The sequence below is a fragment of the Myiozetetes cayanensis genome, unplaced genomic scaffold (genome assembly GCF_022539395.1).
Source record: "Myiozetetes cayanensis isolate MyiCay16 unplaced genomic scaffold, myiCay2020 scf31, whole genome shotgun sequence".
NCBI lineage: Eukaryota > Metazoa > Chordata > Aves > Passeriformes > Tyrannidae > Myiozetetes > Myiozetetes cayanensis.
This window is the reverse complement of record NW_026087533.1, coordinates 5,115,938-5,128,800: the sequence shown is the minus strand read 5'-3', so window position 1 is coordinate 5,128,800 and position 12,863 is coordinate 5,115,938. Positions and strand designations below refer to the sequence as shown.

Genomic DNA, 12,863 nt, shown 5'->3' with positions numbered 1-12,863 from the left:
GCTTTGCTGTCCAGCGAAGGGGAGAGAAGAGAACACCCTGCTGGGTCAACCTGGGGGTGGGATTTGCCAGGATGACCCCCACACAAACACAGACACCTCCGGTCCCGCCCGCTGTGGATGGCAGACACCTACGGATCCTGCTGGATCCACAGCCCCCCTCTGCAACCATTCAGGGATCCGTTCAAAGAAATCAACACGTTTCAGTTCTTAATCATCCATCTTGCTTTTTTATTGTCCGTTTGAAAAAGTTGGTGGTTTTCTACTCACAGTTATAAAATAATCCTATTTTTTTTTTACAAAGATTTACAGCTCTGTGAAGTGCCCAGCGCTGAACGAGGCTGGACCTGGGAAGTCCCTTAAATAACCAAATGAAAATTTGGGGGAGAAGGGGGGGGCTTTAAAAATTTAAATTTTAAAAAAGAAAAGGGGGAAAAAAAAAAAAGGAAATTTGAATGAGCCCATTCAGCCCCAAGCAGGACATAACAGAGTGGGAGGGTTTGTAGAAAAGACAATTTATTTCTCTGGGGAAGGGGCACAGGGAACAAACCCCAGTGACGAGGACGGGACTTGGGGCGACTCTTCCTTCTCCACCACTCCCAAGCTGTGGGATCGGGTTCTTCCCACCCCCAAAATTAAATTCCCAGGGATGTGCTTCCCCTCTGGCTGCTCCTGGGCCCGTGGGAGGGGTGGAGGTGGCTCCCTGGGGGGGTTGCAGTGTTGTGGTCTCTTTGCCGTGTCGGTGGTGCCGGTGGCCCCTCAGTACAGGGGGCCCTTGACGGCGCCCGGCTCTGGCAGGCGGGCAGCAGCGTATGCCGAGGCTCCCAGGCAGGCAGCTGGCTCACAGAAGCCCGGCAGTCCCGTGGGACCGGGCAATCCCGGCCTTCCAGCCTCTCCCGGGGCGCCCGGCAGGCCCCGCTCGCCCGCTTTGCCGTCCAGAGCGTGGCCGGGGATGCCGGGGGGACCTGCAATGGGAATGGGAGCCTGGGGGGGCTGCAGGTTTTTGCAGGGCGGAGCAGAAGGTTCGGAGCCACTCCTGGGCTCGTCGTCCCACCAGCAAGGGGCATCCAGCCCTGTCTGTGCCGGGCACAGAGGGACTCACCTGGGATCCCCGGGGGACCCGGCATTCCTGGGTGGCCACGGCCGACTTCGCCCCGCTCACCCTTCTCTCCTCGCTTCCCTGTGGGGAAGGAATTGATGGAATAATGGACACTGGATGGGATGGGAGGGTGGGGATGCCCCTGCTCAGCGCTGGAGGTGGCAGAGGAGGCAGTGCCAGCCCTGAGGAGGAGTTTTTACACCCACCTTTAGGTCCTACGTTGCCGATCTGCCCGGCAGCTCCCAGGATCCCAGGGACGCCTCGGGGCCCCATGGGGCCGTGTGGGCCCTGCTCACCAGGAGGCCCTGGGGGCCCAGGGGGCCCAGGGGGTCCCATGGCACCCACTCCCCCCAGGGCAGCTCTCTTGGCACTGACCGCGACCTCCGCCAGCTGCTCTGTGGGGCAGAGAGAGGCCGGGATGGGGTGGGGTGGGATGGGATGGGGTGGGATGGGATGGGATGGGATGGGATGGGATGGGATGGGATGGGATGGGATGGGATGGGATGGGGTGGGATGGGGTGGGATGGGATGCCTGCCAGTGCCCTGCTCCCCCCTCACCTTGCAGCATCTTCAGCACCACGTCCACGATGTGCTGGTCCCCGGCGTCCCGGCCCTGCCGAGGGACAGGCCATGAAGGGCCATCGCTCCTTCTGTCCCCACCTGCTCCCACAGAGCCACTCCCATCCCAATCCCCTGGTCCAGAGCATCCCCTGCCTCTGCATCCAATGGCACCTTCCCACCCTTCTCTTTTCCATCCTGTCCCAGTGCAGCTGCTCCAGCCTCAGCTCACGCTGCTCGTGGCATTAACTTCCCACAGCCACGTTTTTGAGCCTAACATGAGGTTTATACGGAAAAATCCCCACCCCAGGAAGGCTGCAAAAGGCCACGTTGGAGCTAAACCTGCTGCTGGATGGTTTATGTGTGGATGGTGGTGGGAAATAAGGAATTCTTCTTTCCTAGGAAGGCAGGATCCCGGCTCAGACCTCTTGAAGAGCTTGGCAGCCCCTTGAGTGGAACAGCAGCCGCTTCCCAGGGGAATTGGGCAGGAAGAAGAGGTCAGAGGCAATTCCCCTGCAGCACTGGAGGAGCTGGAGGCAGCAGGAGGCGAGGGGGGTGTGGGGCTGGGGGGCACTCACCGCTAGGCCCCTCTGGCCGGGCATCCCTGGCACTCCACGCTCCCCCACCAGCCCCCGCGGGCCGGGGGGTCCCGGGTATCCCCTCACACCCGGTGCTCCAGCGTCCCCCGAGGGGCCAGGGAAGCCCAGGTCACCCTGGATGCCTTGCTGCAAGGGAGGGAGAGAGCCTTCAGGAGCTCAGCCCTGTCCTGGGCACAGGGGCTGCACCCCGAGACCCCAAAGATCCCCCATATCAACCACTGCGGTCGGGGGCTGAACCCCAGGCAGGGGCTGAGCCCGGATCTAGGGCTGAGTGTGGTGACTGCAGCCCAGTTCCAGGGAAAATAGGGAAAATACCCTCTCAGGCCAGCAGTGTGCAGCACACAGCAGCTCCATGGAGCACCAGGCTGGGAGGAGCAGCTGTGGCTGAGGGTCCCTCCGAGGAGCCCCCCAGCACCGCGGGGTGGGGAGCCCCAAACCCCCCCGTGACTCACCTGTCCCTTTGGCCCTGGCTCTCCTGATTCACCCTGGGGACAGAGGACACAGGAAAGGCAATGGGGAGGGAGCATCACCCCGGAGAGGCAGCTTGGGGGGATGCACATGTACCCCCCTCCCAGAGCACTGTTCTGGGGTGTGATGCTGTGGGACCGTGCTGGGCAGGAGACCCCACAGGGGCAGGGAGGGACCCACATCCACCCCGTGTCCCTCCACCCCACCCCAGGACCCACCTTCTCTCCCTTCAGCCCTGCCAGGCCATGAACACCAGGGTCTCCCTAGAGGAAAAGCAACAGCAGAGATGAACCTTCCCCACCAGCACCCACCCCCTCTGCAGGAGAAACCCCCTTTGGACACGGTGTGTTCCGCTGGGATGTGAGGGAATTGTGGAGCATGGGCTTGGAGCCAGCCCTGTTGATCACGGGGTCAGCCTGGGCAGGGGGGGATGTACTCACAACGCTGCCTTTGGGGCCAGTTTTCCCTGGGGAGCCCTGGAGAGAGGAGAGGGGGCTCAGCCCAGCTCAGGACACGTTCCCAGAGCTGGGCCCTGAGCAGGCAGAGCACTCACCTTGTCTCCTTTGACTCCTGGCAAGCCTTGGGGTCCTGGGATCCCTGGAGGGCCCTGCTCGCCCTTCTGCCCCTGGGAATCAAGGGAACACGAGGGAAAAGGGAAAAATGAGTGAGAAGAGGCAAAGGGAATACCTCCCTCCCCCATCAGAGCATCCTCCCCCAGGCCATGGGATGCATGAGCAGCTCCCAGTTCCCTTCAACAGCTCTGGCTGTCCCCCCAGCATCCCAACCTCCCCTGAATCCAGGTTCTGAGGGGGAATGGGGCAGAGAGTGACGGAGGAGCCTCCCTCCAGGCTGTGCCAAGAGGGAGAATCATCCAGGGATGGGATCCTGTCCCGAGGAACAGGGACAAAGGTCATTTCTGGGTCATTTTTCCACCCCAGGGGCCCAGGCAGCCTCTCCCCCCTCCCTGGGCTGGGAGGAAATTCCTCTCCCTGCTGGGGCTGCAGACCCAGCGTGGTCCCAGCTCCACTAATCCCTGAGCTATTTGCCCCAGGTTAATCCCTCCCCCTGAGGCAGCCAGGCCCAGCAGGACTGAGCCCAGGCTGGACCAAAGGAGAGCTCCAGCTGTGTCCCACTGACCCCTCAGCCCCTCCCCGGGCTCAGCATCCACGGCAGAGCCCCCAGACCCCCGGGCTGAGCCCTCCCTGTGCCCATCCTGGCTGTGGGCACAACTCACCACTCTGCCCTGCTCCCCCTGGGGTCCCACGAGGCCACGCTCGCCACGGTCACCCTGTGGACACCCGGGGACAGGGCAGAGTCAGGGGCAGCTCCTGGCATGGCCAAACCACCCCCAGTGCCCCCTGACTCACCTTCAGCCCAGGGACACCCTGCGGGCCCTGCTCGCCCCGAGGGCCAGGCTCGCCCTAAAACAGAGGCAGAGTCACCCAGGGCAGCTGCTGCTCCTGCATTCCTGGGCATCCTTCCCGAGGGACTGTCCTCATCCCCTGCAGCCTCTGGTGGCCAAGGAGGTGATGGACACAGGGAGCAGTGACCCCCTGAGGGGCAGATAAACTGCCCAATTCCCCTTTTGGTTCGACAGGGAAAAGAGAAAGAGAGAAAAAAAAGAGAGAGCAAGGGCAACCCTCAGGCTGTGCCCAGGGGGGACACGGTGACATTCTGTACTTACAAGCTGCCCTGGGGCACCGGTGACGCCAGGCTGGCCACGGGCACCCACTTCACCCTGTGAGGAGACAGAGGTGGCTCAGGGACAGCAGGGACGGGGAGGGGACAGCACGGGGACAAGGTTGAGGGCACAGAAGCCGTGGGGTCAGGGGGTGGATGCTGGGGGGGGGTACCCACCTTGTCTCCTGGGCCACCTTTGCTTCCCGGCTGGCCTGGCAAGCCCTGGGGAAAGCAAGCTGGGCTCAAACCCCGGGCACGGCACTGCAGGCACCGTCCCTGCTGGGGGTGTCACCCCACAGCTGAGGGGTGCCCGCCCAGTTTGGGGGTGCCCACAACACTCACAGCTTGTCCCCGGTGTCCTGGCGTGCCCGGGTGTCCGGCCTGTCCCACACTGCCCTGGGGGGGACACACAGAGAGTGTCACAGCTGGGGCAAAGAGGGGGGCACTGCCACTCTCCACCAGCCAGCAGCGGAGCCAGGGGCTGGGGGATTATCCCACTTGCCATCCCTGCTATTCCCAGCGAGCACTGGCACGAGGAGCGGGGTGTGCCCGTGCCCTGTGCCAGCACAGGCAGCCCCTGGCCCTGCTCACCTTCACCCCTGGGATACCCGGGGTGCCATCCTTGCCGTCGATGCCCGGCAGACCCTGCGACAGGGAGGGGAGAGTCACTCGGTCACCTCCGACAGGGAGGCTCGTGGGGGGACAAAAAGGGGTGGGAAGGGAAAGGAAAGCCTCAGCCCTGCCAGGGTGCAAGGACACAGGGCGGGACAAAGAGGGACAGAGGGATCTTCTCCTTGCTGGAAGAGGTTGGTTCCCAGACGTGGCACGGGGGCCACCAGCTGTACTCACATTCTCCCCCTTGGGGCCGATGTCCCCCTGGGGTCCCCTGATGCCACGGCCACCCTGCAGCAGGAGAGGGCAAAGTGTCAGGTCAGCGTCCCCCTGGGGCAGGGGTGGGGCTGGGAGAGGGAGGAGCCCCTCTCCATGCTGGGAACAGTGCCAGGGTGGGGCGTGGGGGGCACTGGCGATGGGGGGATCACCTACCAGCTCTCCCTTCTCACCGGGGTCCCCAGGTGGTCCCTTGGGGCCTTCCCTGCCCTGCAGGGGAGAAAGGCCAGGGCTGAGCAGGGAACTGGGGGGTCCCTGAGCCCCCAGGGGGAGGGGGGGACACTCACCGGCCGCCCAGCTGCTCCGACAGACCCCACCATGCCCTTGTACCCAGCAGGGCCCTGCAGAGAGAGCACGGGGTGGGGGTCAGTGCCTGGCACCCCAACCTCCAGCCCCACCCAGCAGGAGGCAGGTCCAGCGTGTTGGTGATGGTCCCAGGAAGCACCTCCAGCCTGGGAATGGCTGCCCCCCAGCACTCACCGCCTCGCCCTTGGGTCCTGCCATCCCGGGGTACCCCCTCGGGCCCTGAGGTCCCTGCAGGGAAGGGAAGCACAAGCAGTTTAAGCTGCAAAGCCCCCCCAGAGCAGCCCAGGGGGAGGCTGCAATTACAGCAAAACCCAGAGCCGGGAGTCGTCCTGTTTTGCCAAACACGAGGTGTTTCAGTGCCCCCTAATTCTGCAGCCCCCCAGCAGGTGCCTTTCCAGCTGTCAATTCCATAACACCAGCGGGCCCAGACTGGAGCCTCTTGCCCTGCCAAAGCTCTGCTTCAAAGCAGTCCTGCCCTTCCCTGGACCGAGGGCTCAGCCCATTAATTGCTTTTCATCTTCAAAGCGCTCAGGGAGCTCCTGCAGCTTTAATCCCTCCCAGCCCTGCCGTGAGCTGGGAGCTGCACCCCCAACTCAGGTGGGGTAAGGGGGGCTCAGGGCACGGCAGAGCTTTGTCCTGGCCCAGGAGTTATCCCTGTTAACAGCCCATGGAGGTCTCTGTTGGGAGAGATGGTGACATCCATGGCTGGGAGGAGGGAGATGGGTGGGATGAAGGCTTTGCTGCCATCCCAGAGCTGTGTGGGACACACTGGGGTCACCTCCCCAGTGTCTGGGGCCAAGCACAAACTCCCCCCACCCAGTTTCTGGGGCCCTGGGGGAGTGGAGAGGCAAAGAGAGGTGAATGTGTTACCGCAGGGCCTGGGACTCCTTGTTCTCCAGAGGCACCGACGTCACCCTTGGGGCCCTGGGCAGGGAGAGAACTGAATGTTGGGAGGGATTGGGGGTACCAACAGCCCTGAGGACACAAGACCCCCTCACCTGGGACCCAGCAGGGCATGGGGAAGGTGTCCCTGCCCAGGAAACCACCGTGGGAAGCCCACCCTGTCCCCCTCCATCTCCCAGCTCCAGATTTCCCACCTTCCTCTCCCACCTCTTTTCTTCCTTTTTTCCCCACTTTTCTCGCCCCAAAAGGGTCCATCCCCTGCTCCTCCAGAGGCAGGGACACCTGGATGCTGCTGGGAACTCACCTGTTCCCCCTGCCTGCCGGGCTCCCCGAGGGCACCGGGGCGGCCTCTGTGTCCCTGCAGAGGAGGAGGAAGGTCATGAGCACCCCTGGCTATGGAAGCATCCTGAGAACCGCCCTGCCCACCTCAGCCCACCCTGGGGTGCCCACTGGAACGTCCTGAGGCAGTGGCAGGGCTGGGACTGGGGCTTTGGCACAGGGAGGGTCCCACCCCCAGGAAAGGGTTGGTGGGAGCTGGGAAGCCACTCGAGGCACCTTTGGCTTGGGGGCTCTCTGTGCATGAGTGTCCTGGTGCTCCCAGGGGAGCAGGGCTCTTCCTGAGCTCCCTGTGGCTCCAGAGCAAGGATGGGATGCTCTGCTCTGCCCCAGCCTGCTGGAGGTGACAGTCCCTGTTCCCTCCCAGCAGCTCCAGGGCTCCCTTACCTTCAGTCCCTGCAGTCCCTGGGGGCCCTTGGGACCTGGGGGGCAGCTGGTTGGGCACTGGGGGGAAGAAGAAGCACAGGATGAGTTGGGGAAGGACCTGGAGGCTGTGGAGAAGCCGTGCTGGGAAGGACGGGCTCCTGTGCCACGTGGGAGAGGTGACACGGGGGACCCCCTGCTCACACCCCAGCTTTGCTGGGGACCCCGCTCCTCCCCAGGGACAGAATTCCAGGGGGGGCTGTATTCCAGGGCCCTGCAGAGCCCTGCTGGAGGGACAAGGCCGTGGCAGCTCTCACCAGGAAATCAGCGCTGCCTTCCAGTCCTTGGATGTGTCCCGGGAGGCCCTGGAGGGAAGGAGACCATCAGCATCCCTGGGTTGGCATCAGGATGATTTCCCAGGAGGCAGAGCCCAAGTCCTGGCCCCAGAGCCAGGTCTGAGCCTGGGGGAAGCTTCCCCCTCGTGCAGAAGGTGTTGGTGGCCGGGGGGATACTCACGGGTTTCCCTGGAGGGCCTGGGGGACCCCGGGGGCCGTCGGGTCCAGGGTCACCCTGGGAAAGAACAGAGCCAGGAAAGGAGATGTCAGGGTGGGGAGGTGGCAGGTGCTTTCCAGGGCTGGGGTGGAGAGGGGTGATGGAGACCTGGAGAGCCAGGATGTCACAGCAGGAACGGGGACGTCCCGGGGGTGGATGGCACCAGGGGACCCGTCTGGTGGCACAGAACTGCCACCCCTCCAGCCCCACCCTCCCACGTTACAGCATCATCCCTGTTTGTTTGTCCCAGGAGCCCTGAAGTGCAGGGGGGCAGATCCTGGGGTAGGGAGGGGAGGTTTTCCCTGACTCCTCACCTTGGGTCCCAGCACCCCGATCTCTCCGGGAAGCCCAACTTGGCCTGGAAGCCCCTTAAGGAGAAGACAGACATTCCCTGAGGGAGAGAGGTCACCCCCCCAGGCCTCCCTTTGGGCCTGCTGGGATTTGAGCTCTCCCAGCACAATTCCAGGCAGCATCCCTGGTCACCCACACACCCCCTCAGCCCCCAGTGTGGCACTCACGGGTGGTCCTGGCAGAGAAGGACCCTGGAAAAGGGAGAAAGAGAGAGTTGGTCTGAGTTCTCCAAGCCCCCAGACCCGGCAGGATCTGTGTCCCCAGCAGGGGGATGCCCACAGCTCCCCCAAGGGTGCAGCTGGGGGGGCTGGGGACCATCCTGCTCTGCTCCCACCCCACGTGTGGCAGGAGTGGGAGCATCCCCTGCACCCCTGGGAGCAGCAGATACTCACAGGGAGCCCTGGAGGCCCTGGGAGTCCAGGCTGGCCCTGCCAAGGCAGAGGAGGAGAGTCAGGAGCAGAAACAGGTGGGTCTGCTCTGTCAGCTGCTAAAATCCCCCCTCCCTCAGCCAGCCCCAGTGCCCCCTCACTGCCAGAACCTCCATCACCAATTCCTGGTCCCTGTCCAGGTGGGAGCCAAGGAAAGTGGGAGCCTGGAGCAGCTGCCCCAGAGCAGCCCCTCACTCACTTTGATTCCTGGGGCTCCGATGGGTCCTGGCTCCCCCTTTGCTCCTGTCAGGCCCTGCAAGAGGAGAGACCCCAAAGGTTATTCCCAGCCCCTGGTGTTGTTCCCATGGAAGGAGATGAATCCTTTTGCAGGCAGGTCCAGCTGGATGAATAATTCATGCTCACAGTGACAGTTATTTCTCTATTCATTTATTATTGAAGAATAAAATAATAGAATAAACCCCCAAAGATTCGTGAAGTGCCATCAGAGGCACAAAAGAGGACCCTGTAGTTTGGGTTTCCCTCTGATCAGCAGGAAAGTCCCTGGCACTGACCTGGGCACGGGGCAGGAGCCCACCCAACCCTCCCTGGGCACCCATCACACACCCCTGAGACCCCAACCAGGGGACCTGGGGATGGGACTGACCCACCACAGCACCCGGGCAGGGTGAGGTGACAGCTCTGTCCCCTTTCTGCCACCGCTCCTGGGGTGACTCTGCTCGTGCCAGGGAGGGGACAGTGCTGGAGTCACCGATGCCACCTTATGGCTGCCAGGGGGGTGGCTCCAGGAGGAGACATGGGATTGCTCCAGGTTTATTCTGGAGGAATCAAGAGCTCAGTGAAGGCCCAGGGCAGCAGCAGCAAAGGACAAGGACAAACCTGTCCCTGCTCAGGGTGTCCCTGAGCACCCTGTGCTCCCCTGGCACAGCTCTGCCCTGCGTGGGGTGGAGTGGGACGTGCTTTTGGGTGCCCAGGCAGTGGGAGGGGGTGGCAGCAGCCCTGCCCAAGCTCTGCTGTGATTCCAAAGGTGCTTCCAGCTCCTGCAGGAAGGGATTTTGGCCCGTTCTGACGTGGGACAGGCACGGTAAGAGGAGTTGCTGTGCCCCAGGGGCGGTGGGCAGGGACCCCCTCTGGGGGGCAGGGGGTGGGTACTCACGTCGATGCCTGGCTTCCCTGGGGGTCCATCAGGGCCGGGGGCTCCGGGGTCCCCCTTGACACCCTGTAAGAGAGAGGAGGAGGGGGCAGGATGGAAGGAGCTCCTCTGGGATGGGGGAGAGCACGGGGGAGCTGGGGGAAGGGTGGGTACTCACCGGGGAGCCCGGGGCTCCAGCAGGGCCTTTGTCACCCTGGGGGGAGGAAGAAGGTTGTAAAAGGGGTCTGTCACCCCCCAGGGTGGGGGGCTCAGCATCCCTGTCCCCCTCCTCAAGCTGGATTCCACAGCCAGGTGGGGAATTGGGACGGGGCTGGGGTTGGGAACAGTGGGTTGTGCTGGGGTTTGGGGAGGGCTGTGCTGGGGTTGGGAGGGGGGGAAATTGTGGCTGTCTGGGTATAAATAGCACTAAAATAACAGCTGGGGGCACATCCCAGAGAAAGGGCACGGTTATGCTGGCTCACAGGTCTCCCTTCTGTTCGGGCCCCCACTCCACAGCCCGGGGAGGATCTGGAGCCACAGCTCCCCCAACCACACCTTGGCCTCATCATCACCCACCGGGGTGTCCTGCTCCCCACCAGCCCCCCTGCCCTCTGGGCTGACCCTGCGCCCCTCTGAGCATCCTCTGCTGCCCCGACAGGAGAGCACCCAAACCTCCCTGTCCTGTGATCCCCCAAAACTGCTTCAGCCCCCAATTTCCAAGGTGCTCAGGAGCCCACGGGCAGCTGTGGATGGAGATGGTGCCTCAGCGCCAGGAGCTGAGCTAAAGCCAGGGATGCTCCGTGTGCCGCAGCCCAGGAGCAGCGGGAATCCCACGGCACCAACATCCCCTGCCCTGCCTGAGCCTCTGCCCCACACACAATGTCCCTCTTTGTGCCTCCCCTCCCTCCCTCCCTCCTCTCCTCCCTCAGGTTCCCGGTTACTCACGTCAATCCCGTCCGTTCCCGGCACTCCTGGAGGACCGGGGGGCCCTCTCGGGCCGGACTGTCCTGGTGGCCCTCGCTAAGGGGGAAGAGGGATGGGATCCCCGTCAGGAAGCAGCAGAGGCACCCCAGGACATGCTGGGAGGACGGTGGGAGCTGCTGGTGTGTGCTGGGGACCCATCCCTGGGGGGAGTTGGGATGGAGGGAGCACCCCAGGCTGTGCCAGCTCTGCCCATCCCTGCGGGCTCCTTGCTGTGCCCCCCAGTCAGGGTGTGAATGGGGAAACCCAGGGCATCTCCCCCGCACTGGCACCACCAGCTCCCCATCCCCTGCTCAGTTCCTACCCCTTTTCTTCCCCTGCCTGCCCTGGTTCCATGGGACTCCAGGATGTCCATGGGGTGATGGCAGCACTTCTACCCCATTTCTGCCCCCTCCTTCCCTGCCACCACCAGGGCTCCCGCCCCAGTGGCGTGGGGGTCTCCATGGGTTGAGGGCAGCATTTCTACCCCAATTCTGTCTCCCCTCCTTCCCTGGCACCCCCAGGGTCTCCACGGGGTGATGACACCACTTGCCAAGGCCCCCCTTGGCTCAGAGTGGGATTTCTGGGAGCACTGGCAGGATTTGGGTGCCGGCAGCCCCGGGTGAGGTGGGGACCCCCGGCCCTCGGCGGGGGCTGTCCCTGAGCCGGGCTGGCTCGGTGCCCGTGTCCCGCAGCCCCGCACAAAAGCTCCATTGAGGAGCGGCAGGGGAGCTCCCGGGGCCCGGCCTGGAGGTTTGCTCAGGACTCTGCAAAGAAAACCTCTGTTATCCTAACGGGGAGTCTGGGGGGGAAGAGATTCCAGTCCTGGAGATGGAACCTGTGGTGTTCCTGGAAATGGGAACCAGACGTGGCTGGGCTGCAAATCCTGCGGCTCCTCCGGGTGGGTTATTTGAAATAATGAATATAAATATATAGGGGTGAGGGGAGCTGCTGGTTTGAGCAGGGAACAGGAGAGCCCTGGATCAAACCCTGCAGTTGGGGAGGGAGCGAATCCCGATCCCTGGCAGAGCCCCTGAAAGGCACCTTTGTCCTGTCCCAGTGATTTCCAAATAGTTCCTTGTTCCCGGAGCTCCCACATCCCCCAGCCTGCTCCCCTGGCCAGACCCTGCCACCACGGGCTGTTCTAGGAGGGAACTGCCCCCCAAACCGCGCCAACAGGAGCCACATGGAAAGATTTTCCAAAATCTTTTCTAAAAATCTGGCTTTTTAACCAGATTTTAGCCCCCCTCCGTGCGAGGCAGGGAGAGTTTTCCCAGGTGGGCTCCCAGGAGGAATTTTGCCTCCTCCTCTGCACAGCTCATCCCGAGGAGCGGGTGGACACCTTCCCTTCTTCCCGATCCATTTTTTCCTGCCCCCGGGTGAGTGTGGGGAGTCCACGGGACCCCCAGGACCCCCTCTGCTGGTGTCCCCCCTCAGCCCCCTCAATCCGGAGCCGCAGCACATCCCAGGAAAGGAGAAGGGAATTTTCCCAGGTGATGGGAAGCAGATCCGGCGGCTGCTGGGGAGGGAAAGGGCAGAGGGGGAGAATAAAACGGAACTTGTTCAGCCAACAAGTTCCAGTCTCCAAGTCCCCTCTTCCCGCGGGGCTTTTGGCACGGAGAGGTCCCGGGTGGGTCGGGGCGGTGGGTCCCGCCTGGGGGCTGTCCCCAACCTCCCCCATTCCTGGGAAAAACAGGGAAAGGTGCTGGGAATGGAAGCCAAAAGTCGCGGGGGTGCTCAGCGCTGCCATGGGGGCGATGGGCACCTTCCCTTTCTCCATCCAGCCCCTCTCCATCCCTTCTCCAGCCCCAGCCCAGCCCAGCCCGCAGCGCAGCGGGATCGAGCGCGGCACTTACGAGCTGGGCCAGGCAGAGGCAGGAGCTTTGGAGCAGGAGCCAGAGCTGGAACACCGAGGGACCCCCGGCCATGGCGAGGGCGGCCGGACCCGAGCGCGGGTGGGCTCGTGTCGCGGAGCTCGGGTTCGGCACCGCCGGACACCGGCAGGGACGGGGGGAGGAGGGGGAGGAGAAGGAGGAGGAAGGGGCTCATTAATATGGAGCAGCGGGATGAGGGCAGGCGGCAGCCCTGGCCCCCCCGCCCTCCAGGTGAGCACGGGGCTATTTTGGGCTGCACGGCTGGATGGAGACAGGGGGGTGGGCGCGATGGTGGCGAGGATTTGGGACAGGAGCTGCTGCCGGAGCTGCCCTGGGACACCCCGGCCAGGATTTCTGACCCCCAGGAGGATGCTGGAGGGGGTTCTGCCCCAAATTCTGCCCTGGGAGCCC

At 63.6% G+C, this 12,863-nt stretch overlaps 1 protein-coding gene across 3 annotated transcripts; it reads right to left on the bottom strand.

Moving 5' to 3' along the window:
- Positions 1-220: 220 nt before the first annotated feature.
- COL9A2 (collagen type IX alpha 2 chain) lies at positions 221-12,675 on the bottom strand. Of its 3 annotated transcripts, XM_050326597.1 has the most exons (32): positions 12,435-12,675; positions 10,564-10,638; positions 9,797-9,832; positions 9,643-9,705; positions 8,728-8,781; positions 8,493-8,528; positions 8,268-8,291; positions 8,064-8,117; positions 7,714-7,767; positions 7,515-7,562; positions 7,222-7,278; positions 6,803-6,856; positions 6,466-6,519; positions 5,770-5,823; positions 5,577-5,630; positions 5,446-5,499; positions 5,251-5,304; positions 4,993-5,046; positions 4,744-4,797; positions 4,579-4,623; positions 4,406-4,459; positions 4,089-4,142; positions 3,956-4,009; positions 3,275-3,346; positions 3,162-3,197; positions 2,940-2,984; positions 2,706-2,738; positions 2,233-2,379; positions 1,655-1,709; positions 1,303-1,491; positions 1,100-1,177; positions 221-962 (listed from the first exon to the last, which is right to left on the bottom strand). In XM_050326597.1, exons 1-32 carry the CDS (start codon positions 12,504-12,506, stop codon positions 757-759), a joined length of 2,073 nt encoding a protein of 690 aa, XP_050182554.1. In that variant the 5' UTR covers positions 12,507-12,675; the 3' UTR covers positions 221-756. The 3 variants fall into 3 exon arrangements, 2 of the variants coding, with proteins under 2 accessions (XP_050182554.1, XP_050182555.1); XR_007630161.1 differs by lacking the exon at positions 221-962 and having other exon boundaries at positions 1,114-1,177; positions 1,303-1,486; XM_050326598.1 differs by lacking the exons at positions 221-962; positions 1,100-1,177; positions 1,303-1,491; positions 1,655-1,709 and adding an exon at positions 1,811-2,052.
- Between the last annotated feature and the right edge of the window lie 188 nt (positions 12,676-12,863).

What these genes read in the sequence shown, in the direction of transcription:
- COL9A2 (XM_050326597.1), bottom strand. Translation starts at nt 12,506, where the DNA reads ATGGCCGGGGGTCCCTCGGTGTTCCAGCTCTGGCTCCTGCTCCAAAGC. An exon ending in AGGGTGTCCCTGGGCTGAAG is followed by an intron (nt 4,010 to 4,088) that starts GTGAGTCAGGGG and finishes GGGTGTCCACAG; the next exon opens with GGTGACCGTGGCGAGCGTGG. An exon ending in AGGGGGAGCAGGGCAGAGTG is followed by an intron (nt 3,347 to 3,955) that starts GTGAGTTGTGCC and finishes CTTGATTCCCAG; the next exon opens with GGGCAGAAGGGCGAGCAGGG.